At 39.7% G+C, this 26,872-nt stretch overlaps 4 protein-coding genes across 11 annotated transcripts in view; 1 reads left to right on the top strand and 3 right to left on the bottom strand.

The window, feature by feature from the left end:
• LOC133136197 (solute carrier family 66 member 2) overlaps positions 1-2,078 on the bottom strand; it is a 40,346-nt gene extending 38,268 nt beyond the window's left edge. The window contains exon 1 of the mRNA XM_061253476.1: positions 851-2,078. Within this exon, the coding sequence (XP_061109460.1) occupies positions 851-1,053 (203 nt within the window). The 5' untranslated portion in view covers positions 1,054-2,078. The remainder of the gene's footprint in view (positions 1-850) is intronic.
• On the top strand, positions 1,105-21,571 carry LOC133136199 (heat shock factor-binding protein 1). 8 transcript variants are annotated; one of them, XM_061253480.1, is made up of 6 exons: positions 1,112-1,492; positions 1,981-2,092; positions 2,998-3,122; positions 3,762-3,828; positions 4,465-4,566; positions 5,488-6,354. In XM_061253480.1, the coding sequence occupies exons 3-5, from the start codon at positions 3,075-3,077 to the stop codon at positions 4,557-4,559; spliced, it is 210 nt and encodes a 69-aa protein (XP_061109464.1). In that variant the 5' UTR covers positions 1,112-1,492; positions 1,981-2,092; positions 2,998-3,074; the 3' UTR covers positions 4,560-4,566; positions 5,488-6,354. The 8 variants fall into 8 exon arrangements, with proteins under 8 accessions (XP_061109470.1, XP_061109469.1, XP_061109468.1 ...); XM_061253486.1 differs by lacking the exons at positions 1,981-2,092; positions 5,488-6,354 and adding an exon at positions 18,270-19,125 and having other exon boundaries at positions 1,105-1,492; XM_061253485.1 differs by lacking the exons at positions 1,981-2,092; positions 5,488-6,354 and adding an exon at positions 21,502-21,571 and having other exon boundaries at positions 1,106-1,492.
• txnl4a (thioredoxin-like 4A) lies at positions 5,841-8,129 on the bottom strand. The gene is made up of 4 exons (XM_061253478.1): positions 7,958-8,129; positions 7,421-7,597; positions 6,727-6,830; positions 5,841-6,351 (listed from the first exon to the last, which is right to left on the bottom strand). Exons 2-4 carry the CDS (start codon positions 7,571-7,573, stop codon positions 6,180-6,182), a joined length of 429 nt encoding a protein of 142 aa, XP_061109462.1. The 5' UTR covers positions 7,574-7,597; positions 7,958-8,129; the 3' UTR covers positions 5,841-6,179.
• Positions 12,624-26,105, bottom strand: adnp2b (ADNP homeobox 2b). The gene is made up of 4 exons (XM_061253475.1): positions 25,882-26,105; positions 21,328-21,445; positions 20,115-20,207; positions 12,624-16,001 (listed from the first exon to the last, which is right to left on the bottom strand). The coding sequence occupies exons 2-4, from the start codon at positions 21,433-21,435 to the stop codon at positions 13,170-13,172; spliced, it is 3,033 nt and encodes a 1,010-aa protein (XP_061109459.1). The 5' UTR covers positions 21,436-21,445; positions 25,882-26,105; the 3' UTR covers positions 12,624-13,169.
• Positions 26,106-26,872: the final 767 nt, after the last annotated feature.

Below are 26,872 nucleotides of genomic sequence, written 5' to 3'. Positions count from 1 at the left end.
CATTTCAATGACAGCAAACGTGCTTGGACAGCAGGTCTGACTGGTTTTTATGTGGCCACAGGCTATTCCTTTTCCAAAGAAACTTCAGCCTTCCCATACTTCACTTTATAATACATGATGCTGCTTATGCCTTCTGAAACCTGATGTAGAGACTTTCAAATTGAAAATAGAGCCAACGTAATGGGAGATACAGATAAGTTCAACTTACATTTAGACTGTTTTATTGGAAATCAAGAATGTTACACTGGAAAGAATAACAATGATTAAACTTTTTTTTTTCCCCAAGCTCAGCATGAGAAAACTGATAGCTTTGGGGTTAGCCCTCCGTAAACCCATCAATCTTAAAGACTAGGCTATATTACACCTAAAATATTAAGCATTAAATCATTGTTAATTGGACTCCTTCCTTCTGGAGAGTAACAGGCAGTTTCATGCAAAAACAGTGGAATGACAATAAGTGGAAATCCACCTACTATATCTACATGTGTTTGTTTTTCGACAAAGCTATGGCCTTCAAACCCGTTCGTTAAAATAATTAGGACAATAAGCAGGTGAAAAGTGAGAGGTTTGCTACAATATGGAGAGGTGAGAAGCCTTAAAGTGTTTCTGTCGACAATGAACAACACTGCTGGATTTTTTACTGGTATGCCAGGCAGTGCAAGTCAAGTTACATAATTGTGTCAATAGTCCTATGGTGCGTAAATTAACTTGAATACAATAACGTTAATCAATCCGTTACATGCAACTTCCACTGGGAAAACTTCAGTGTGACTTGCGGGGTTGTTGTGCCCAGTTAGCCTAACTTAGATTCAGTCGATTCAGGAGTCATGTTGTATTAAATAACACTTACCTAAACAATATCCTCAAAATGTTGGCCACCAATAGGACCAGGCATACATAGGCTGAAAATCCTTCGGCATTCTGTGTTCGTCGGATGTCCCTGTATTGGGGGATGTACGGAACTACCCCACCAAACACCATGGCACCAGCTGCGACCCATGATACTAACTGATTAAGTATGTACATGAGCTGTTGAAACAACTCATCTTCCATTTTGAACGAGTTAACAAAATAATATGCAACTTCTAAAAAGTTCCGGAAAGTTTACTTCCCGATTACCCTTGCAAAGCACTGCTCAGGCAGTGCAGGCAAGTTAAACTAGCTAACCACGTCAATCGTATCCGTGCCCTCACTGGCTGATATATTGAATGTACCAGCTAGCATATCAATAGACGGGGATAGCCCCTGATTGGTTCTTGCTAATCGCATCAAATCTAACTGTTATATGTAATACCTTCAGATAATTTTCCTGAAGGTCCTAAACTTGTGGCCCAATGAATTAAGAAATTAGAATTAAGAGCCAAAATAAGGACGTCGTTGCATCACTGCCACGCCACCACATCCTGGAAGGTAGCTGGCCAACGTTAGTTAGCAACAAAAAGTAGAACTGCATCCGTAACAGAAGAGCCAATGTAAGCAAATGTTAGATGAGGTAAGTTCGTGATCTTGACTAACATTAACTAACGTTAGTACGCGTCATGCAGTACGTATCCCGACAAGAACAGACGGCTAATGCTGCTAAAGTATTCAAACGTTAGTCATTCTGAGTCGTAACATTGCAGATAATTTAGTAGACAGCTATTTCTGCCATTACACAATTCTGTTCCAATTTAGCAGCCACCGATCATACTACTATCAAGAATAACAGCTAATGTTGTTTACATTTAGATATCCCATTCGTTGAATTTCCGTATCTAGTTGGTTATCTGGCTACATTTCCAACATTTTATTTTCATTAGCTAGCTAACTTAGCAGTATTTTAGCCGCTAATGTTCATCAGATTATTTGCTATCCGGAACAGCCACAACGTTTTGACGACATGAATGTAACGTTACAATTTCCATCAAGTCAAAATACGATAACTACAGATAGTCACTTTTGTTAAGACCATAATGCGAAGGCAACACTCCTTCACGACAGCATCTACCGTCTGAAAAAGCTAAAGCTGCATTGAAAGTGGCCATCAAAAGGCTGGGAAGCCCCACACCAACACAACTGGTTCTGCACTAAACCCAGCTGCAGCGCTTCCGTGGTACGTATGTAGTGACGACACACTCCGGCGTTGTCGAGGAAGGATTGATTTTACATGGTCCTAAATTGTGTTAACTACAATTAAAGTAACTAGTTAAAATGTCGATTTAAGATGCAAAAAATCAAACCAGATGAGTGCAATTGAATTTAATACAGACTTCAAAATAAAAAACTAATTTTAACACAAGAATGTGTTAAATTAGTAACGTTTGTAACGACCCATTTGGATGAGCTTTCCTGACCGTGGTGTGAGAGGACACAATATCTAGAAAGTAACGTAACAATTCACACCCCTAGGGATATGGACAACGATGGAGATCAAACTAACTTGCAGTGGATATGATAGGTAATCATAGCCTGTGTGAGTCAAGAAAAAGCTCAGGGAAAGCATATGAGGAGCAGTTGAATAGCCTACACAGTTGCTATCTACAGGGTTAAACGAAGCAATATCTTCGTTTCATTCATCGAAGGCGAACGCCTTAACGTCAGTTTACGCGTGAATCCATGTTGAATGCAAGAAGTGCTCGCATAAATGGTACTGTCGCAGTTTGTGGAATTGAAGTGAAACGTTTTAACTTACTTGGCAACATTGATTGGGTGAACGAATTCCAAACAAAACGATTTGTGTTTTAAAGCGTTTAGTGGATTATGTCATGCATTTTCATTGCATTATCAGGATCTTGCTTGTTTAGGCCTAATTATTAAAAACCCGCACAGAAGTCAACAAGGTAGGCGTTGCAGATATTGAATAAAGTAGAGTAAACGTCCCGATGAAAGTTATTCGTTGGGATTATTTAGTGTGATTTTAACGAATCGACTTCACGCAGGTGTGTGCCTCTTATTATTATTATTATTATTATTATTATTATTATTATTATTGGAAAAACAATGTCTGTCGCATCTCAGGTAGCTGTCTGTTTACTGGGCACTGACGCAAATTCCACGGACCAAAACTTGCATCCATTGGACTGGGAGGCGCCACAATGACGGAATCTAACTCTAACAAAGCAGCACAAGATTTAACCGAGTTCGTAAGTAAAGCAAGATATTTATGCATATATCGTACAGAGGAATCTGTTATTCCATTCACTGTATTTAGAATCAACCCTAGGGTAAAATGTTTCCTGTTAAACAAACGGAGTTGGCTCCTTGACCTACATTGTTCTGTGATGGAGTAGGCTATATCCCTACTGAATTGATAATTGATTGGAAGTCTTCTTAAAACCAAATTGTAATCGTCTTATCAACAATGAATTTATTATATATTCAAAGATTATGTTTAGACAGTATGTTCAGTGTTGTTTAACCTCTAACTGCCTTGAGCAAAATAAGTGCATTAACAGTAAGGCAACAGTATATGTTCAGTCGACAACAGAGCGCATAGGCTTAGTGAACGCAGAAGGCATTTGCACATCCACATAGGAGTGCATCATAGTATAACACTAGGTCAAAAGTAAATGCATAGTGACCAAGCAAGTCAAGTGTAGGTTAGGATTGACCAAGTCAGGTGCTGTGGCTAGAGCTGAGGGTGATTGCTTGAAGTGACAAGGATTGAATAGTTAATTCTACAACACAAAATAACATTTTATTACCTAAAACTAGCAGTATTTGGATGTCTGCATATCCCATTCTCTCATTTATTGTTCACGTGTCTCATTCCTCATATGTAGATGGAAAAAAAGATGCAAAACCTTCAGACTACATTTCAAGCCACGTCTGATCAGTTAGTGTCAAGAAATATCCTTTGAAAATGTCCTAGCTACCAAATCACATATGTCTGGATTCAATTGGTATGTGTTCTTAACGGTGGATAACAAAAAAGGAAATGCTCTTTGTTTCCTTACAAAAAGGTAATTCTGGTCAGTACTCAACTCGCAAAACTGTTTTTGAAGGAAAAAAGAAACATTTCATTGTGTGACATAATTTAGGAGAAATGTTCATTGAATCTAAGGCACAATTGCAATCCTTCCATTTTGTTAGTGTACTTTATTAGTGCTATGAATATTTACAAATAATGGAACATATTTGATGCATGTTGTCATCATATTATGCATGCACCTCATGTCCAAAGGACCTTCTGTGAAAAAGCCTCTGTATTCATCAACCCTAAATCAATCATAATAGCTTTCCTTTGATCATGACTTTGGATTTCATAGCTGCAGGGTTAAAAAGACTCATAAGGCAATCTTTATACCCTGATGGTGCACTTTTGGTACAACTTGGTATAAACTCCAAGAAAGGGCTTCCTCGATTTCATGCATGAAATATTTCAGTCGTTTTCGCTGCTGTTAAACCCGTGGTCATTTTTGACTGAGGACAGTAGGGTTAAGATCAGTAAATAAATATGGATGGAGTGATCTTTAATATGTGTACTGGATGAAATGGGAACTCGCATTGACAACCTGGAGAAGAATGTTGCTGATCTCATGACACAGGCTGGGATGGAGAAGCCTCAAACATCAAAATGACTTTAAGGTAAGATCATACATTCAAAGTCAGAAATTGTATTGGTTCATTTAGAACACAGGTGTCAAACTCCAGTCCTGGAGGGCCGTAGTGTCTGCTGGTTTTTGGGGTGTTCTGGGTTCATTCAAGTCATTGATTGGTTAAAGTATCCACACGCCTTGTTCTCAAGGCCTTAATTGGCAGCTGATTGAAAGGAAACCACGAAAATCCGCAGACACTGCGGCCCCCTGGGGATTCAGTTTGACACCCCTGATTTAGAAGATGGTTTCATTCATTATTTCTTATTTCCTTGCATTTATATAGCACTTTTCTCATACTCAAAGCACTTTATAGTGATGAGGGAGAAACTTTCTTCAACCACCATTGTGTTTGCCCCCGAGAATGCTCACCACACATCAGCTTATGTGGAGAGGGAGAGAACAATTATATTGGGTTCATTTCACCAGAGGGAAGATTGCCCCCTACTGGCCCACCAACACCACTTCCAGCAGCAACTTTTTCACATAAGTTAGCCTGTCACAAGATATTAGCATTCATGTGTTGTAGACCCATACCTTACATTACGAAGTACAAACTTCTGAAATCATAGTTCCTAATTTTCAGTTTAATGCTTTTTGCAGCAATGCATTAATCATTGATTGAAATAAAACTAATGTAGTCCTTACTTGAAACACAGAATATCATTGTTTACAGGATTTCAAAACTCATTAATAGCCTCATTAAAGGAATTTTTCTTTTTTGTGAAAATCTTTTTTTACAAATGTTTTGGTGAGCTACTTAAGGTAGAACAAGTGTCATTACAATTGGGTCCACCTTGAATCCTTGACTCCAGCTTCTTTATACACAACTTAACATTTCAAACCTTTTGTTGTTACACTCTTGAATGTGTTCAATTGGATTTCTACCAAAAGCTCTTTCTTCCATTTTCAGCAGACACGATGAATGACAATGCCACAGTACCACATTTGCAAATAACATGGTCTGAACCGGTGCAGCATTCTTTGTGGAACCAAGGAGAAAATAATTCAGCTCATCAGTTTAAACTCTTCATTAAGGCTGCACCTTTGCTAGGACTGAGTCAAAATCTATGCATTTTGTATGGAAAAAGCCCCTGCCCCATACTGAAGTCACTTTATGAAACAATTAAAAATAAATTAATAATCATTTAATCATTTCAAAACACATACTTAGTATGGTTCTTGATGGGTTTCATTGTAAAAATCAGAATGTGCACTTTTATATACACCAAAGAAGAACTAGTTAAGTGTCAAAATTATACATAATTTCAGTATGAAAATGGCGGTTTATTGTTGATGATGCAGAACTGTAACATAATGGTCAAACAGATCTTTATAAACAACTAAAATTGCAGCAGTACCTAACACACACACACACACACACACACACACACACACACACACACACACACACACACACACACACACACACACACACACACACACACGTTCATTCATGCTTTGAAAACGTTCCAAAGTCAATGGCAAAATGCATTATGAAGAAAACTAAAAACAATCCTGCTTCTTCAAAGTTCAACATCCAAGGCAAATTGTCTCAAGCATGGATACTTCCAAGCACCATATCAAACAAGGTGATGGTGGGAATTAATATCTGTATTTCGTTGAGTAGTCTTTTGGAGACACGACCAGACCTCTTCCTTTTCGTGCTCCCCTGTATACAGTCTCCACAATATCAATCATTTCCTGCTTGTCCTCCATTGTCCAGTTTATCTTGTTGTTATTACCTGTGCCCAAGTCAATCATGATGTGTTTGTTCCTGGGTTGACAAAGAGAACCATGGGGTTAACGACTTTAACAGAGTTATAGGTTCATTTGGAGACTGCCATAATGTATAACTGTAAGGTGGATACGCTACAGAACTGCAATTTTGATTCAATGTCCACATTTTACTTCAGGCAAAAGGTTGTTTTAATCCAATTAATTGAAACAAAAATGATGTGAGAAATTTTGTGACCTGTCTGTAAAAAGCACATCTGAATAATTCAAGCACTCCCCAAACACTTTCTGGCTCATCCTTGGGGCCTTGTGAGAGATCATGTACACAATAAAGTACAAACAAAATCATGCCAAAGCGTCCATCTCATATAAATAATTTGCATTCATAAACATGTCAGAAATTACCAGTACTAACCTGAAAAAAAACATGACTGTACAAGGGTCGTACAGCTCATACATCTTGTTGAAATCTGGCACCTCTGTGATGTCCACCAGATAAATCACAGCAAAATTTTTCACCTGAATGAATTAAAGGGTGTCAGTGGAGGTGTCGACACTTAGTAACAGTAGTTTGGTAAGCTGTACACTAAATAAAAACTGTTCTTGTAACTGATGAAGCAGGACCTCTCCCCATCCCTCCCTACCTCCTTGTGAACCTTAATTGTCGTCTCTGTGACTTGCTTTGTGTATCGGTATTTTTAGTTGGCTAGGTAAGCAGTGTTTGGATAGTTAACTTAGGTCACTTTTGCTCTGTTTCTTTGTTTCTTTGTTCTCAAAAAAAAAAAAAAAAAAAAAAGGCCCTCGTCCTTATCTTTGTTGTACAGGTAGCAGTTGAAATTGTACTTCCCTCTAGGGTCTTTCAGCGAACTTATCCCTGGTTATGGGTATGCACTTTGTTGTACGTCGCTCTGGCGTCTGCCAAATGCCAATAATGTAATGTAATGTAATGAATGAAAACTGTTGCATGAAACCTCATTTAACCGGTGTGTTCAGCCACAATCCATTTTATTATGACTCGAATCAAGTCAAACATTAAACAGACACCTATAACACGGACATATTAGCTACAAAGCTTCCATAATTAATCTTTAGGGCGGAACTAACGTTACCTTTTCAGCGATGCTGTACAAGACTTCATCCATTTTCATGCAAGTCGGGTCCCAGTCGTGGCCGAAACGAATGACGAGAACACGGTCTTCCTCAGAGAGGATAGCTTGATCTACTTGCCATCCATTGTGGAGATGTGGGAGCATGTACGACATTTTGAAAATTCAAAAGTCGTTTTCCTGAATTAACAAAACGTAGAGATTACATGGTTATTCAGAAAAGAGTGATAGCTTTGCCAAGCGAATCTTGGTTGATAGATAACGTTAACCACCATCTTAAATGTGAAACAGATAAATGATCAGTCGCCAAAATTGGAAGGCATCCAAACAAATAGCGTATCACTTAGTTATATGTATATTATTGCCAAAGACAGGGTTATCAAATAGATAGTTGGATAGCAAATATAGTTGCTTAGCTAGCTAGATACGTAACGTTAACTAGCTAAATTAAGCTGTTCGCTAACTTTAGCGAGACATTACTGATGAAATGTCTAGAAAGCCAAGCTAACAAAGCACATAACTTAAGACACAATATCTTACCGTGTTTATATATTTAAATCTGTTTATAAATCAGTATTGATGGAACTCCAATGTTGATCAACGTATTTTAAAAAACGAATACAAAGAAACAGTTTATCCAGTAGCAAAGACCTAAATTTCAATCTATTTGCTCGGTTGTAATGGCGTCTCTACCGCTGATCTAGGATGTATTGCGTCATAGGAAGGCGACGAAAAAACGTCGCCTTCCTATGACGCCATGCATATACACATGTATATATGCCTATGAGGCCATGTGCCCTTTGTGCCAATATAGTAGCTAGAATTATTTGATCATAGTGTACTAAAATAAAGGCCTATCTCCTATATTTATTGATTGAAATTGTTATTGAGAAACTTAAAGGCAAATCCAGGCCTGATGTACTGCTGGATATTCTCCTGACTGCAGGCAAATGCTGGCCTATTTTTTCACTTGTTGACAGATCAGATTATCATGGTCTTTATGGCATTGAAAGCATCTTAACAGAGGGTGTGGGCTTTGTGCATGTTTCCCTTATGTGTTGTTTTGGCACTTTTTTACATTCACAAATGGCCCACAAATATTAAAAAGTTATTCTTACAAAAAAAGCAAAAACACTCATAGAATTGTGTTTGTGTCTGACCCGTTGAGGTCAGAACTGTAGAATCTTCAAGCGTAAACTGAAGACGCACCTCTTCAAGCAGCACCTCTCCCTGTCCCTCCCTACCTCCCTGTAAACCTGAATTGTTGTCTTTCTGTGATTTAGTTTTAGTTTGGCTAGGTAAGTAGTGTTTGGCTAGTTAAGGGGATTGTTCATACTTTTGCATGTTGCGGTTTAAAAAAAATCTAATAGGCCCAGGTCCTTATCTTTGTTGTACAAGTAGTAGTTGAAATTGTACTTCCCTCTAGGGTCTTTCAGCACACTTATCCCTGGTTATGGGTATGCACTTTGTTGTACGTCACTCTGGATAAGAGCATCTGCCAAATGCCATTAATGTAATGTAATGTAAAAAAGTCTGTGCCCAGATCAACTAGCTTCCCACCTTGGCTAAATGCCAACCTGTAATGGTTTTCTGTGGGCTGGATTAGCTGGGTACAATGTACATCACTAAGATCAGTGAAATCCTACTTCTAATGTGTATGGGCAAAACCACTTCTTTATTTTTCCAGAAAATTTATTTGTGGTAGTCTAGCAGTGGGTATTATTTTTTACAGGTTATAATTGGGTTTAAAACTTGAAAGAAACACTAAGAAGACAATCAGTTGTCACTTCTGGGGACTATAACCACAATGTGAATTCAGTAACTGGTCAGTGTCACTACACAAAGCAGCATTCATATATGGCAGGCGAAAGCATCACTGAATGCAACTGGCGCACACATTTTAATCAGTACAGTATTTATTCATTACAACTGCAACACAGTGCTCCAAATGACACAAACAGAAAGGATCCATAATAAACAAACTTGAAGTTATACCTATCCAGACTGCAATGTGGAACGTTTGAGAGGCACTCTGGTCACAAAAAAAAGGATACTGTACATTACTCGTTACATTGGAAACTGAGGATTTATGGTTCCAAAACACAGTTAGCCTAGTGCTGGACAACACAACTGATTGCTGATGTTACTGGACCAAAGGCAGCTCTGAGCTGTTGCTCTGCTGTAGGTCAGTGTGAAGTATATATTTTGAAGAGTTTATAAAAATAATAACAAAATAAATAAATGTCTTGGAACGCAAACATTTTCTTGCACAAAACAATTTATACAGCTATACAATCTATTTGCAACTTCTCTAAACTAGGCATAGGTACAGTAGGTAACGTCTGGGCCATGCCATCAGCTGATCAGTAGTTTGCCATTATAAGATTTCACTCTGCTATGGTAGGGCAGACTTGATTGAGCAGGGCTTCCCGGGTAACTTTGGGAGAAACTCCCATCTCTCAGCACCCATCATTAATGAGATACACTTCTGGTCTGACCATTGCTAGCTTTCCTGCATGCTGTGTGCCCTTTAAGTGATCACTAGCTCACATGTAGAGGAGTGCGCATATGCATTTGGCAAGCTCCCTAATAGCAGCATTATACAATTCAGTTTTCAAAAACGGGAGGTAAAAAATAAGCCATATTTTGTGTACTCACTGTATACGCAGACCTGGAGTGATAATGCATTTTATGGTTGGCAGCTGAGCTGTATGCATGTATACAACTACAACCATGTTCCTACAGCTTTCTTTGTATCTTTAAACTTACACGCTTGCATGACATTCCGAGACACTTCTGGATCATCTGACTGGCTCACACGACACCAAAATCAAAATTCCCCCACATCAAATAATTTATAAAAGCTGTGATTATTGCCTTGGGAGTTCATTGTACCACAAGTGTCTTCAGAGTATGGTCTGAGTTGTGGGCCTTGAATACCTTTCTTCCCTTTCAGGGTCAATGTGTGCACACAATATTTAAAAAACACCTGGGGAAACACTTGTAATGAATTATAAGTGGATAAAAATTACATTATAATGGATAAAAGCATCAAAACTGAATGCATATGTAGTCCTCCTCCAGGCATAATCTCTTGATGTGGAGTGCCATATCCTAATATTAACAGCTCAGAACAACCTTAGCGCCAGGAATATATCAGCAGTCAGAATGGGGGTTCCTGTCAAACTGCACTTGGGAATTATAATTTGTAATCTTCAAGGTGTTATGAACATTATACTTTATAATCTTTATCAAATTGGATATTTTGACTGATCACGCCTTTAGATTTGACTGCTGAAATTGGTCTTCATAAAATTATGATCACTGTAGAATGTGTGTATAAAAATCTAAAGATACTTTGTATGTACAAACAAGAGATATAAAAGACAAGTCAATATTGCAAATGTGGGAAATGACTCATTGTTTCTAAGCTATGTACATAAACTGACAGCAACAACATTAAACTGTTTCCCCCCCCTCAAGTACTGGCATAATAAGATGCATGTTCACATTCACACACAACAAAAGGAAGGCCATTTTGGAAAAAGGGGGTTGGATTTGTGGCACATATACACCCATAGCAACACTCAAATGTATTTTTGGTCAAAAGATGAAAACCAATAGGAAAAGTAGAGGCATTGTTAATGTTAAAACTAATTCAAGGAAAGAGAAGAATACAGGAGGATTTGGGAATAATTTTTTGTCTGAAAACCTGGAATAACGCAAACTCTTTTACAGTAACCACGTGTATGATACAAGTACACAATGTACTGTCACACCATCCAACCTTAAATGACTCCCAACATTTCTATAGGATTTGGAATCATCAACTCTGTCAAGCTGCTGCTATACCACCCATGCACCAGCAGCACTGTTGCTGAAGTACATTCATTTATTTGGTGCGCTTGCACTTGCCAGTGACAATTTGACAGCCTACAGTAACCACAATACTACATGGGAATCCACCACTTGGTAGCCCATTGGCAAATGGTGGGTCATTGGCAGGACCCAATACTGTTATGATCCAAGGAACCCAGGTCAACTTAAAACCACCAAAAACTATGTTCGAGCCTTTCTTGAGAAATTATTCTAAACTCCCTAGGATTCTTTTATTCACGTATAGTACATTATTTTATCAACTGTGCTACTCCTCCTTTTTATCAGATTTAAGAGTAATTGTGAAAGTCCAACACTTACACTCGCTGAGCACTTTATTAGAAATACCTGTACACCAACCCATTTATGCGATTATATAATCAGCCAATTTTGTGGCAGCACTGCAATGCATAAAATCATGCAGATACAGGTCAGGAGCTTCAGGTAATGTTGACATCAACCATCAGAATGGGGAAAAAATGTGATCTCAATGATTTCGACTGTGGATTGTTGGTGCCAGACAGACAGGTTTGAGTATTTCTTTAACTGCAGATCTGGGGTTCACACACAACAGTCTCTAGAGTTTACTCAGAGTAGAACAGTGCGAAAAACAAAAAACATCCAGTGAGCGGCAGTTCTGTGGACGGAAACGTCTTGTTGATTAGCGGAGAATGGCCAGACTGGTCGAAGGTGACAGTAATGCAAATAACCACGCACTACAACAGCGGTATGCAGAAGAGCATCTCTGAACACACAACACATCAAACCTCTAAGTGGATAGGCTACAGCAGCAGAAGACTTAACTCTAAAAAATAAATCTAATAAAAACCTAATAAAGTGCTCATTGAGTGTATATTTTGATGCACAAGACATTTTAACTTAAATTACCCATTCTGATTTATTGATCATTTTTATCAAATTAATGCAAATGAGTAAATAGCAGTTCAATGGCATTTGATAAGCACTAAATGATGGAAAGTGTGTGCGTGCGCATACTAAAACTTAAATATTGCCAAAAACTCTGGAAAGTTAAATATCCCTTTACACCAATCACTACAAAAGCACAGGCCTATGCTGATGTGCCATTTGAGTAAGGATTTTACAGAATCTATGGGCTTCCACCATTCATTAAATGTATCAAAACTTGATAATTTAAAGTTCTGCTCTCCCTTATGATTGTGCTTTAAACATTACGTTCAGGCAACCCAACATTATAAAATGTTATTTTACATAAATAATATAGGTTTGTTATGCTTCAATAGTCAAACTAAATATAAGGTTTGGAAATAAATGGCCTAGTATTAGAAAGAGTAATAACCATTTCTACAAATTGAAAATTAAGAAATTATTTATGAAATTAAACTTACTTGTACAGACTCTGGAAGGACAAACTTAAATAAGCCTTATAGGAATTTTTGAAGTGTGATCAAGCAAACTAAATTCAATGGCAATGAAATTATTTCCGATGAACATACCGTAACCTTAATTACATGACATTTTCAAAGGTTATTGCTTAAAAAGGAAATTAATTCAAAGTTAACAGATTGCATGTTCAACACTTACAGGTGTACTGGAAGAATACATACCACTGTTGATATTTTGTTTCTAAACACAGTATTTTTTTTTTTCCCAACAGTACAGTCAGTATGAGAAGATACTAGGACAACATACTCCATATCTGTACGGAAATACTACTGTTAAATCAACAAAATTCTGAGCAGCTTTTAAATAGTCCAGCAGTCAACAAATGCTTCTTGTAGTTCATTCATTACAAAAAAATCCAGACCTGGAAAATGTGGTCGGACTGCTGCAGAATGCAACTTGCCTGCGGTACACACAAAGTACAAAAAAAACGTATATACTGGACTGGAACTATTTAAGCAGCTGTTTTTTCCGATTCAGTCTCAGGAATTAAAAGGTCATGCTTAACCTTCTTCAACTCGGCCATGTTAAAACCCAGCAGTACCGCAGTTCTATTTCTCTGGATGGCTCTCAGACACTTGTTGCGCTTGATGGCAAAGTGGCATGATACATCAATCTTGTTAAGCCAGAGGCGGTTGGCTAGTACTTCACACTCCTTCTTGCTCAGGTAGGGCTTCTTGTGGAAGTAGTCAGTGACGAATCCCCTGCGTTCCTCAAAAGACCGCATCTCCATTCCCGTGGGGTCCAATAGGAGTGACACGGGTGGGTCGTGCTGCACCGGAGTCTGGACGGCAGGATGCGTGGTGCTCTTCGGCACTTCTACCTTCCTTCGCTTTACTGTCCTGGCCTCCCTTTCCCTCTTATTGGCCTCCACTGCCTCCCTCACTGCTATCTCCAGCCTCTGTTTGCTGTGCAGCTCAGCTTCTTCCCTAGCAGTCTTGTGGGCAGGCGCTGGTGGAGGAGCCTGCTTGGTAGGCGGGAACAGGGGCGGTCTCTGTTCATCCCTGTTTACAGCAGGTACTGACTGGCCATTGGGGTCTGGGTTTATCACCTTCTCAGCATTTTTGGTGGGTCTGCACCGACAGCGCTGCACATGGATGGAGATAGCTTTGGGTGTGATCTTCCCGGTGTAGACTCCACTGCAGTATATGCACTTGAATGCCGGGGTCTTTAAAATGGCATGGATGGTGGGTATGATGTAATGCTTTTCCTTCAGATGCATGTTGTAACTCTCCACACCATGGAGTTTCTCAGGACAAAAAGGGCAGACCGTAATGCCAGTTTTAGTGATGGATGGCCTAGACACAGACTCGGCAGAGCCTGGAAACATCTTCAAGAAGATCAGGTCCAGAGAGCTTGTGACCAGAGCAAAGTTAAGCTCCTTGTCTCCAATTAGCTCTTTAGGGACCGTTGTGTTGATGTCGAAATACGGGAATAAGAGATTGCCATAATCGTCAGAGTACAGCCGGTACTCCCGTCTCATAAAGTCGCAGTTGGCTTTCTTCAAAGAACTGTGCTCAGTGCTTGTGTGCTCCATGAGCTGTTTGATTGAGTAGAAAATTCCTTGACAATACAAACAGTTCAAGCCATGCAGTAGATGCTCAAATAGTCCTTTTTCCGACAGCAGAACCTTGCACATTAGGCATTTAACAGTTTTATCTGGCATCTTCTTTAGGAATGGTGCCCGGGCTGCCAGGCCCTTCTGCCTGGCTGCTTTGGTGGGCACTTTGTGAGCCACCTCTGTGTGTACCTGGTACACATCGGAAGGAAAGAGTTCATTACACACTGGGCAAGTTATCCACTTTTTGGCTTGTTTGGAAGCTGTGGGAGGGTCTGTCACAGAGACACCTGTTGGTTTGCTTGTCTGCGTTAAAGCAGTGGTGTTGACCTGGGCTGCAGGTACAGGTCCTTTGCTGACCACTGGGAGGCTGCTCGTCGGGACTTGCATGCCGACCTGAAGGGGTGCCAGGGTATAGGTTGGCAGGCCGTTGACCTTGTTTCCTGTTGGAATCAGATGACTAAGAAGAGATTGTGAGGTCATCATGGTGCCACGTGGGGCAGGCTGGCTCAGAGGGAGCCTCGGATTTAGGAGAAGGGGCTGAGCAGTTGGCCCTCGCAGACCCAAATTGCCCGGGACATTGACCTGAACACCAGGTGGCAAGAAGACCTGTCGTGGCTGCTGAGGTTGCTGCTGCAGCTGCTGCTGCAAATGGGGCTGCTGCTGCAGCTGCAAATGAGGCTGTTGCTGCAGCGGCGGCTGTGTGGGTAGTCCAGCAGCAATCGGCGGTGGTTTAGGGGGGTTATGAGAGACGTTCGCCAGGGCCGTGCCCGTTGGGGCCTGAATCATTGGTGTGGCTAAGCCCCCAGAAGTGGGCAGGGTGGCTGAGATCCCCCTGGGAGGCTGCGTGTTGTGAAGAGCTGCAACTGCTGAACTAGGCCTCAACCGGCCCTTGGCCTCTGCACTGGCTAACTGCACTAGAGCTGAGGCCTGTGCTGGGAGGAAGGTCTGGCTGGACCCCGAGGTACACAGAGCGGCTGTGTTGTGTGGGCTTCCATGCAGCAATGTTGCAGACAGGGGGCCTCCAGACACTGGACTTGCATCAGGCCGCTGCAGAGACAACGGTTTTCCTGGCTGTTGGTCACCATTCCTGGAAATCAAGGGACTGTTATAAACATGCGATTGCACTGTCTTGGGCGCCAGATTGGGAAGGTACTTCTTGGTGACTTTGCCGTGTTCATATATCAAGCCGTTGATGTGTGCGTCCACCTCTTTGTGCTTGTCAGAGGACAGGATGTGGTAGAGCAGATGCTCAGAGTTCTCAGCCGCAAGGAAGCACATCTTGCAGTAGAACCTAAACGAGTTTAGGCCCTTAGCCCGTTGGTCAATGTCCGCCCGCTGCCCAAAGTAATGGTTCAGTAGGGATACATAGTGGGTCACCAAGACATGTTTCTTCATGCAGTAAATGAGCGTGTCATGGTAGGAGCATCTTCGACAAGAGTACCTCTCTGTCGAATTGGCGGCAGGGGGTAATGGTCCAACTGGGGTCTGGGACATGAGGGGCGGTGCAGCAAATCCCGAGGCCTTTGGAAGCCCACCGTGGAAAATTCTGAAATGTCTAGAAATGAGCCTGGGGTGAGCGACGAATGAGCAGCAGGAACAGACCGACAGCAAGCTCAGTTCCTGCTCCTCCTCATGACACCGTAGGACATGGCTTTTGTAGGTGTGCCAGGACCGAGCTGAAAACTTGCACAGACTGCAGCACAAAGTCTGTGTGCGATATCTCCACTGAAAAGAGAGAGAGAGACTACATTACATTATTGGCATTTGGCAGACGCTCTTATCCAGAGCGATGTACAGTTGATTAGACTAGGCAGGAGACAAACCTCCCCTGGAGCAATGCAGGGTTAAGGGCCTTGCTCAAGGGCCCAACGGCTGTGCGGATCTTATTGTGGCTACACCGGGATTAGAACCACCAACCTTGCGTGTCCCAGTCATTTACCTTAACCACAATAAGTGACTGAGATGGGATACTGATCATCATTTATATCACATTTCTGTATCCCAATTTTAAGTCTTATCTTTGCCTAATAATTTTAGATGCAAGCATCTATGGAGCATATGTAGTTTGAACACATACAGTCAAAGTTGGAGTCACAGAGTGATGCACACACTCCATTTCCAGTGTTTTCAGGCCGGATGAAGGATGTATATATGCAGTAATAGATTAAATCATGTTTAAAAAGTAGATGAGTTCACAGTGGCCATACTGGTAACAGCAATTAGGATAGTTGGAAGTGTTATATGAACAAAGAGTACCAAGGCTAAATCTTTTGAGAAAAGTTGAAGGAGGATGTAACAACGTCAACATATCCAAAGTATCTACACATTGGGTGAAATTTCTGACACTGGATTCCAGCCAAAATTTGCCCCTGGTGAAAAATCTGTGCTTTTGAGGCTAGATATGAATTATATATACAAAATGACATCTAGATAAAAAAATCTTTTGGATTTAGGGCATTTCCTTACAAACTTATGGACCGGAGTATGAAGCTCAAATTTTCAGAGGTTCTACATCTCATCATTATTGAACAACACGAAAAAGAAAAATCCAAGACGTGCTGTGGTATAACCAAAAATCCAAGAGTTGGCATGGAATATTTTGTTGAGAGAATGAATGACACGAGAACATCTTATCTGTGTAACACTGCTCCATGGTCAAGATCCTCCTGGCAGCTGGAGCCAACTCAGTCATGGGGCCCAGACGAGGCTTCTCATTAGGGAATTTTTAGACCAAGCCGTTTCAGGTCGGAAACACTCACAATTAGACCAAAGGTGGGCAAAAAGGGCCTTTTGGTTTCTGATTTCTGTGCCAATGGTTTGCAGTATGAAAAGCGGCAGCTGGCAACATCACATGCTTCACAGAGAGCATGCTACTCTTCTAGGCTTGGCATCGATGCCTCTTTCAAGCATCAATAAATCAGGAAGATTCTCACAATTATTGATGCATATTGGCTCATTTAAAATGAATATACTGGCTATAGACCACCTTATGAAGTTGCTGAACAGCCTGTAATAATGATAAGAATACTCAATCATAATAATAGTGGCAACCAAATGTTATGCAAACGTTTCATAAAAATGAATTAGGCTCATCGTTCACTTTCCTTATCGTCAGTTGAAAAGGTGGCCAGCTCCCAAAATAATGTAACATGGAATGATTTTGAAAAGCTCAATGAAACCATTGTTCAGTGCAAATTTGGTTCTGCCAAATTCACATACCATGTCAACATCTATGATGTTAACCCACCAAAGAAGCAAACTTCTGAGGCCTGCTGAGGGATTACAGTACATAAAAACCCAACTTTGTAAGGAGACCTTGTCAGTTGTCCAGCTGACACCACAGATTTAATGGCTGAAATGATAACAAAAGACATTCTCCCCGTAAGCATGGTAGATGGCGAATGATTGGGACTTACTGACATTTGTTGAGTCCAATACCCTGTTCCTGGGTGAAAAATGATCACAGCTTGACTTGAATGTAGTGAAACGGCAGTCCCTTTCCACACCTTTCCATCAAGGCAAACAATGTTGTGATAGCCAATGTTGTGTAGATAGCACTAACTTCTGCGTCTTATGTGACTACCCAATCTTAAATGAAGTGGCAAGTTAATGTGTTACCCTGTGTAATGAGCAAAAAATAATACATTTACTAAAACACAAAAACAAATAGGAAAGCTTATTAGTTTTTGTTTGTTTTAAAGAAAATTGTTCATTGTGTGATAGGCGCCGATTTAAGTAGTGGCATGTTTTTATTAGCAGTATCTGGTTACTAAAATAAATATGAATATGAGTTCAATTCAACTTTCTTTAGGCCCACTGCCCATTATGGGCTACTACTATATGTGGATGTTGGGTGCAATGGTTGGATTTCTGATGGCGGAGTGTTTGGGGGATGCTCACTGCAGGACGCCCTGGAGAACAGAACTTCCAACATCCCGGCCCCTGCACCACTCCCTGCTTCTAACCAGTTGGCGCCGTATTGCATTGTTGCAGATGAGGCATTTCCCTTGAAGGAGTACATCTTGAAGCCATATCCATATCGGTTGACCAACGCATCTTTAACTACAGGCTGTCGCGAGCTCGGAGGGTGGTGGAAAATGCTTTTGGCATCCTAGCCAACCGTTTTCGTGTCTCTCACCACCATTAACATTCAGGACATTGCCAAAGTGGAGGACATTGTCTTGGCTTGCTGTGCTCTGCACAACTTCCTGCGGACTGAGACCTGTGACCAATACATGGCGGGGATCGTTGACCAGGAAGGACCAGATAAAGACACAGTGCCAGGAAGATGGAGACAAGACCCTGACCTACAGCAGGCCTCCCTGCCACAACAAATGCAACAACACAGCAGCACAGGGATGAACTATGCCGTTATTTTACTTCAGATGTCGGTGCAGTACCTTTCCAGTGGGGCAAAATATAGGTGTATATGTATGTGTAACAAGAATACAGTAGGATTGCTCTGCATTGAATCAGTTCAAAAAAGAAAGATGCCTATCCCGTTATTTGTAATGGATGATGTGATGTGAGGGACCTTACCCTCCCTGTATATATTACTGTATATAATACTGATGTCTGGTGTTCATTCTTGCCAAAGAAGTGCCATTGCAGGTTCTGTTTGTCAAAGTGTTTTATTGTCAAATGTGCAATTATAAGGCAACGATTTACTGCGTAGTACAAATTTTTTTTTTTTAAAAGCACTGAAAAAAAAGGTAGTGCACTTTAAGGGTTCTCCAATCAAATTTGATGTACATGAGGAAGAAATCAGGTTGTTAGCAGGCTGGCTAACAACTTATCAAGCAAGACAGGAGTAGTTGCATCAATTTGAAATACCTGGTAGCTAGGCAGCTAGCTAGCTATATTGCTTTTAGTAGATTAAATCCCGCTTTTAGCACTACAGAGAACAATCATATGATCTCCAAATTATGCCATACATTATTAAAAACTATATAAATAATGTATATAGCCACTGTTACAAACATATATTGAATACCATACCACATGGAACCACTGTTTAAAGACTTTATATGTTTATGGCTGTGAAACTTCCCTGATTCTTCACATGACCACGTGCAATTTAGATACCCAACTAGCTAGCTTCTTAATTCTTCTATTTCTTTCAACTCTAGTCCTGCTTCATCACTATCGAATATATGAATATATGTCTGAGCTTTCACATCATTCACTGCATCTCCCACAATCAGCAAATAAATCATTGTAGCTAGTCAGCTATATTGCCATAATTTATGGGAACACGTATTCTCATCATCATTAGTTAGCTTGCTGAATTTACAAATAGCCATTGCTACCGATAAACTGGTATTGTTGTATAACTAGATATGTAGTCTTCGCTAGGATAAAAGGCAATAGTATACACAGTTTCAGTGATCGCTTGTTTGTTTGGGTGCAATTTGGGCAGCTACATGCAAACAATCAGAATAAGCCCCCAAGCCTTGGCTGTGGCAATTAGAATTTCTGACACAGAGTGACGGCCCGGCATCTGTATATTTTGAAACCCTAATTTAAGGACTATAAACACAGGCAGAGGGTGAATCAACATGTCAGTGAGCCATTTCCAATGATAGGATTTACAGTGGAATTGTAACAATGTTTTACACAAAAATCTTACCTATTGTACCTTTAAGAAAGTGGTGAAAATTTAAGAAAATTTAGATCAGGTTAATCAGGTTATTCACTGGATCATTTTGTTCAGGCTTGTTTGCAAAATGAACTTGACTATGAAGTGTCCGTTGGCTTGGTGCATTCCCCGATAAAGTTATTATACACATATATCTTATTCCTTGGTGGAATTAAACATTTTAGCATATTGATCCATACCTTTTTTCTCCTTTTCCCATTGTGACCTTCCGTAAAATCTGCCCAGTCTGTATTATGAAATGTTTTTTCGCCAGCATCAAAGCTTTCTAGATCCTGTGAGAAGGGAGGAAAGCTTAATTAAACTGGTGATTCTCACTGTAAGAACTGAAACCTTAAAACTTCACAGATGACTTTGCATATTTATCAAAGACAAATCTATCCAAGAGAAAATGAAAGTGAACAGCAATGCCATCTCCATCTTAGACTAAAAATTGCAAAGCTATCTACATGCAAGTAAGGTTTAGAATGACTGTCTGTGTAGGCTATAACACATATTGATACTTCAGTTAAATCAAGTTTAAACTAAAACTTCAGGCATAATAGATGCTTTCAGTCTCCACACAGAAGCAAAAAAATCATTATTCATTGTTATATAACTATACCGACCCCTCCATGTTAGGGATATGACAACGTTATTTTGGGCCATCTCAATAGTTAAATGTCAACATTGTAAGTTAGATAATAGTAAGTCAGCCTAATTTCCAAATTAAATATTTGCAATTACATAATAATAAGCCATAAGTCAACCGACAGCAATTCTTTGATAACTCTAATACTGTAGCATTCAATTCCCTGTGGTGTTTGCATTTTAAACCCCCTGAAATGGCCAGATTGCACGGTCGAACTACTGAAGCTTGTCAATTGCTAATGTAGAATAGTTTGGAACTGCAATAATACGCCTGGTGCTGAACATGCATTTATTTTAAACTGAGCTTATCGGTAATCAATTTTTTGTAACCGTTTACAAATAAGTTTTGGTTAAGCGGTTAAACGTTTAACCGTTCACACCCCTACTCCTGCGTTGAGAAAGCTCTGCACCACATGCCTGAGCAACTGCTCTACCACCCCCAGCTCTACGATTGGTTAGTCCTTACATCACTGTTAGCATAGCACATCAAATATAGCAGGGACACTTGGCCCCTCCCCTTGCTGGCCGAGCCCCAATTTTTGTTCAATGAAGGCTACATTTGGAAGATATCAACACATTGGTATACTAGCCTACCAGTTAAAGGCAAATGGGTAAAAGGCTAATATAAGTTGACTAGCACTTCACTTAGAGATGGTTACTTTAAGCAATTCTGTAATGTGAATCTACAACTCAACAAAAATCTCAGCACAAACTCATCGATAGGGGAGAAAAAATAATAATAATAATAATTTTAAAAAAACTTACCCCAAGCAAGTCTTTACAATTCTCAAGTCCAATTTCTGACAAAATGTGTTTTACTTTCTTCCTTGATCGTCTTATTCTGTCCAAATTTCCTACAGGGATCTGATACATCTTCTTTTGCCTGGAAGAAGCATTAACATTTGTTGAGTACATACAATGTTTTTTCTTCTTTTTCAGCATAAAACATTCCTAAAATACTTTTCATACAGGATTCAACTCAGCCAAGACCCCTGGTGTTCACGACCAAGGTCTGCAACATGACCAAGCAGCAACTTTTATTCTTTATCTTCAGGCCATAGGGGGAGCTTTTTTTTACCAACAATTTCTACCAGCAGAAACCATTCTGCTAATTTAGATGGATCCCGAAAAAATACTTACATTTGATGTTAAAATTGAGTCATTGAACACAGCATACACCAAGTCATAATAACAATAATGAAAAAGTAATTTCTAAATTTATAGTCCATTTTACTTAAGAGGGATGTCCACACATTTTCTCACTGAAAATGAAGTGAAAAAGTGAAATGAAAAAAAGTGTTTATTCAAGAGGTATTTTTCATATAAAAATGTCTACAGCTGCTATTTACGCTATTAAGACATTAATTACGTGGTCTTTCATTTAGTATTTTAAGACACTAAACTTATTGCATGACCCCACAACTAAACATAATCGATATATACTTACTGACAAAACTGAATCACAATTTGCAGTTTATGCAACACAGCTACAGGTGCATCTCAAATTAGAATATAGTGGAAAAGTTCCTTTTTTTCTGAAAATTAATTCAAAAAGTGAAACTTTCATATATTCTAGATTCATTACACAAGGTGAAATATTTCAAGCCTTTTTTAAATCTTGATGATTACAGATTACGGCTCATGAAAATCAAATCCAGTATCTCAAAATATTAGATTACCAATCAAAAAAAGGATTTATAATAGAAATGTTGACCTTCTGAAAAGTATGTTAATTTATGCACTCAATACTTGGTCAGGCAATCATGGGGAAGACTGCTGACTTGACAGTTGTCCAGAAGATACTTATCGACACCCTCCACAAGGAGGGTAAGCCACAGAAAGTCATTGCTGAATGGGCTGGCTGTTCAGAGTGCGGTATCAAAGCATATTCATGGAAAGTTGACTGGAAGGGAAAAGTGTGAGAGGAAAAGGTGCACAAGCAACAGGGATGACAGCAGCCTTGAGAGGATTGTCAAGCAAAGCCGATTCAAGAACTTGGGGGAGCTTCACAAGGAGTGGACTGAGGCTGGAGTCAAGAGCATCAAGAGTCACCACGCACAGACGTGCCCAGGAAATGGGCTACAAGTGTCGCATTCCGAGTGTCAAGCCACTCCTAAACCAGGGTGTCTCGGTGGCGCAGCCTGTAGAGCACTGACCGCATGCTCATTGCGAGCCGCGACGTCGGCGGTTCGAATCCGACCGTCCGACATTTGTTGCATGTCTTCCCCTCTCTCTCGCTCCCATTCTTCCTGTCTCTCTATGCTGTATACTGTCCAATAAAGCTGAAAAAGGCCTAAAAAATATCTTAGAAAAAAAAACAAAAAAAAAAAAACCCACTCCTAAACCAGAGTCTGAAGCATCTTACCTGGGCTAAGGAGAAAAAGAACTAAGCTGCGTTTACAACCGCAAGCTTCTGAAATCAGCCGTTGCTCTTAGTTACATCTCAATCTGTTAAGCAATATGTACACTAATAATTCTACAATTGTAACTGGTTAATAATATTACTAAAATAATATTTTAGTAATCCTCTAACAATACGTTTACTGTGAAGCTGTGGGACCGCTTTTTTAAAAATGTTTTCGTGTTGGTGCGTTTCGCTTGAAAAGGTCAGCTAATTAGAGAAAATAGTGAATTACACCAGTAATGTGATGGCGCTCCTAGCAAATCAACACTGATTGCAAAGTAATTTAAGGCACCATGACAAAGCTACTAAAATAATGTATATAAAACATGACGTGTTAAAGAAGGCATATTGCTAGGTGGTGTAGCGGGACGAGGTATTATAGCAATCTGATATCACAAACTGTATATATTATTTGGCGAAAATTATATATATGGTTGAATAATTTAGTCAGATGCTGATTTTCTTTACCAACTCCTGTTTTGCTTACCATGGAATTACTGTGCTTGATTGGCCAGCCAACCCGCCTGACCTGAACCCCATAGAGAATCTAAGGGGTATTGTCAAGAGGAAGATGAGACACCAGACCTAACAATGCGGATGAGCTGAAGGCCGCTATTAAAGCAACCTTGGCTTCCATACGACCTCAGCAGTGCCACAGACCGATTGCCTCCATGCCACGCCGCATTGATGCAGTAATTCGTGGCAAAGGACCCCCGACCAAGTATTAAGTGCATAAATTAACATACTTTTCAGAAGGTTGATATTTCTGTATTATAAATCCTTTTTTTTTCTTCTTTTTTTTATTGGTCTTATGTAATATCAAGTATTTTGAGATACTGGATTTTTTATTTTCATGAGCTGTAAGCTGTAATCAAGATTTTCTTTTAAAAGGAGGCTTGAAATATTTCACTTCATGTGTAATGAATCGAAAAAAAAAAACTTTTCCACGATATTCTAATTTTTTGAGATGCACTTGTATATCATATGAATCTGAAAGAGCTTAGGGGAGGAAATCACACCCTTGAGCAGGTCATAATCATTCGCGAGGCAATATATCCAGATGGCATCATCTGATTCAACACATTGTAAACCAATCACATACTGCCTTATCCCTTCCAGATGGGAAGAAAGCAGCAGGGCCTAGTCCTACATCTCACAACCTTGCATTTTGTTGCAGTATTTCCCCATCACTACTGAGCTGACGGATGCTGCAAGCTAGCAAAATGACCAGTCTTAACTTCAAACACAATAGACCTCAGAATATTTACACACACAAAACATACAACGCATTTTAGCCATACCAAAACAGGTCATACTGTTACTCACTGAACTTTACAAATCCTAAGGGCAAGCAAATCAATTGTTCACAAAATTAACATTTACAGAACCTATAAAAAACATTATTTTCATTAAAAAATATGATATCGAATTACTTGTCATGCACAGTTCATGCATTTGCACAGTTAGTTGCCTACCAATGTTCCAATGAACAGATTTAGAATTAAATTACTGTATAATTCATTTGCAAAGCCAACCTGTAAAACTAATTTATTTCATAAGATTCTTGGAAGTAGGAATTAATCACATGGTAAGTACATTCATCTGGAGGGAGAAAGATTGTTTCCCCTTTTCCCATTCCTGCACAAGGCTTCATTTCATTTGTTACCGACTTGTAACTATTCATATTGTAGTGAAACAAATAATTATTTTGAATGCCTACTAAAAATACAAATGTCATATTACTCAAAATACATTAATACTCAAACAAAATCACATAAATGTACCTGCTGTTGATGTTAATGTACCAAGAAGAAAGCTAAAGACTTTTGAAAACACTCTGTAATTTAGCTATGCTGGTAAAACAGTATGTGCATGTAATGTACAGGATTGAGTTTAACAGGAAAAGCCCAAATGCCAAAGGTTTCATTCAAAAACAAAGAGAATAACATATAGCCAAAACATGTGTTACTGTTGGGCTGCATGGGACTCGGATTATAAATTATTATATATTATTAAAGGTACTTTTGAAAATCTCTGAGCATAATTATGAAATGTACATCATGCATCATTTAGACAACTACCCTAGCTATATATTGTTGCATAATTATAATCACAAATAAAAGGTAGAAAATAAAATGCAACCAAATGATTATTAAAAGGAACATTTGGTAAATACACACAAGAGAGGTTTGCACAGCTAACTTAATTTAATTAATGCCCGAGTGTAGCTAGCAACAGCATCTCCGTAACTTGACATCTGCTATGCTTCCACTACCTGACATTATCTGGCAAGACATCGTGGTCAAAATGCATGGACTGAGATTTTAAGAAGCACGTTTTAATCGTGTAACGTTAGTTGTCATTCTCTCTCATCTTGCAGGTTACAATCACGTTAATTAGCCAGCAAGTCAACTAGCTAGCTAACTTACAATAGAATCCACAATCACCAAGAACAATGCTGCTCGCACACGCTATTTATGATAATCCCTAAACAGCTAGCTACAAACCCACGGCAATAATGTTCACGTTATTTGGTTAAGCTAGCCCCGTGTTTGGTGAATAGCCAACTAACGCTAGCTAACACAATCGGTAAACGTGCAGGGCATGAAACGTGCAGGGCATGAAGCTAACGTTAACGTTACCCCGCCTGTTTGCAAACATTGCCACTTGCAGAAAACTGGATAGGTAAGTCGCACGCTAATGTTATATTATTAAAAATATTGTGCACCGAACTGAACGTTATAACATCGTGTGTAATAGTAAACAAGCCGACACGTTATCCAAACAGCTAGGTTGGAAGATAGCCGTCGACTGTTTTGGTAACAGGGATAGCCAACTATGCAGGTAATGTGTCGCTCGCCATCATTAATGTGTTGTGTCCTGTGCTTGACAAACTAGCTAGCTAGCGAAGATACCTTTTTCCGTCTAGCTTGAGGAGGGAGCTCTCGCTTTCTGTGTCTACTTTCACCAATCCGTGAGCGCAGCTCCACTGGTGTCACAGCAATACGGGCGCAAGCAGCTGCACCTAAACTAAAAGATGAGCTCTCGTCCTCGTCCAAAGTACACGTCGCCAGCAACAATACTTAAACAATGGGAATATTTATCTTAAATAGCACCGATTTTTCATTGCGCTGCATCACCCAACTCCAGAAAGGAAAAATGGCGCTTGAGATAAGCAGGAAATGACGTTTCATTTTAATTTGCATACTGCAAGACTGACCAATCACATAAAAGTAATACTAATACTGAACTACCTTGAAAATGTTCGAAGTTCATCACATCACCCAAGTCGGCACATTTGATATTGGACTGACTCCATAATTTTAATCAGTGTCAAATGTTAAGCTGAAACCAGGTGATGGGCGTGTCCTAAGAGCACTATGGAATGTCATTGAAGTGCAATGAACCAGCTGCTTGGAAATTGGCCAAATGGGAGGGCCATAAAGGATGTCATATCTTGCTATTCTCCATCAGCCAATAGTGGTTCACTCTCTAACCTCATGTGGAAAAACAAGGTGGGGGATGGGGTACCGAAATAGCTACTGGAAGCTGGAATCTTTTGGTGAATAGCTATACAATAATTGCTGCTTTGGAACTTTAATACTTAGTACTAGGAATTGCGAGTATCAGTAAATAGAACAACCACCAACATAGTCATTCATAAACATTCTTTTAAAAATAATTTACGACTATCATGTCAAAATTAGTGTTGAGGCCAGTTTTTCAGTATCCCTGCTCATTAACACAAACATCCTGCTCCTTCAAACAGTAAATAATATGGCTGCAACTCAATATAAAAAGCATATAGACATGATGGGAAGGTTTACTTGTTGTTCGACCAAGCATTAGAATGGAAAAGTATGATCTTAGCGAATTTCACCAAGGTGTCATTGTCAGTATAGAGTT

The sequence above is a fragment of the Conger conger genome, chromosome 9, assembly GCF_963514075.1.
Source record: "Conger conger chromosome 9, fConCon1.1, whole genome shotgun sequence".
Taxonomy (NCBI): Eukaryota; Metazoa; Chordata; class Actinopteri; order Anguilliformes; family Congridae; genus Conger; species Conger conger.
The sequence above is the reverse complement of the archived record's forward strand: the minus strand, read 5'-3'. Positions and strand labels throughout refer to the sequence as shown.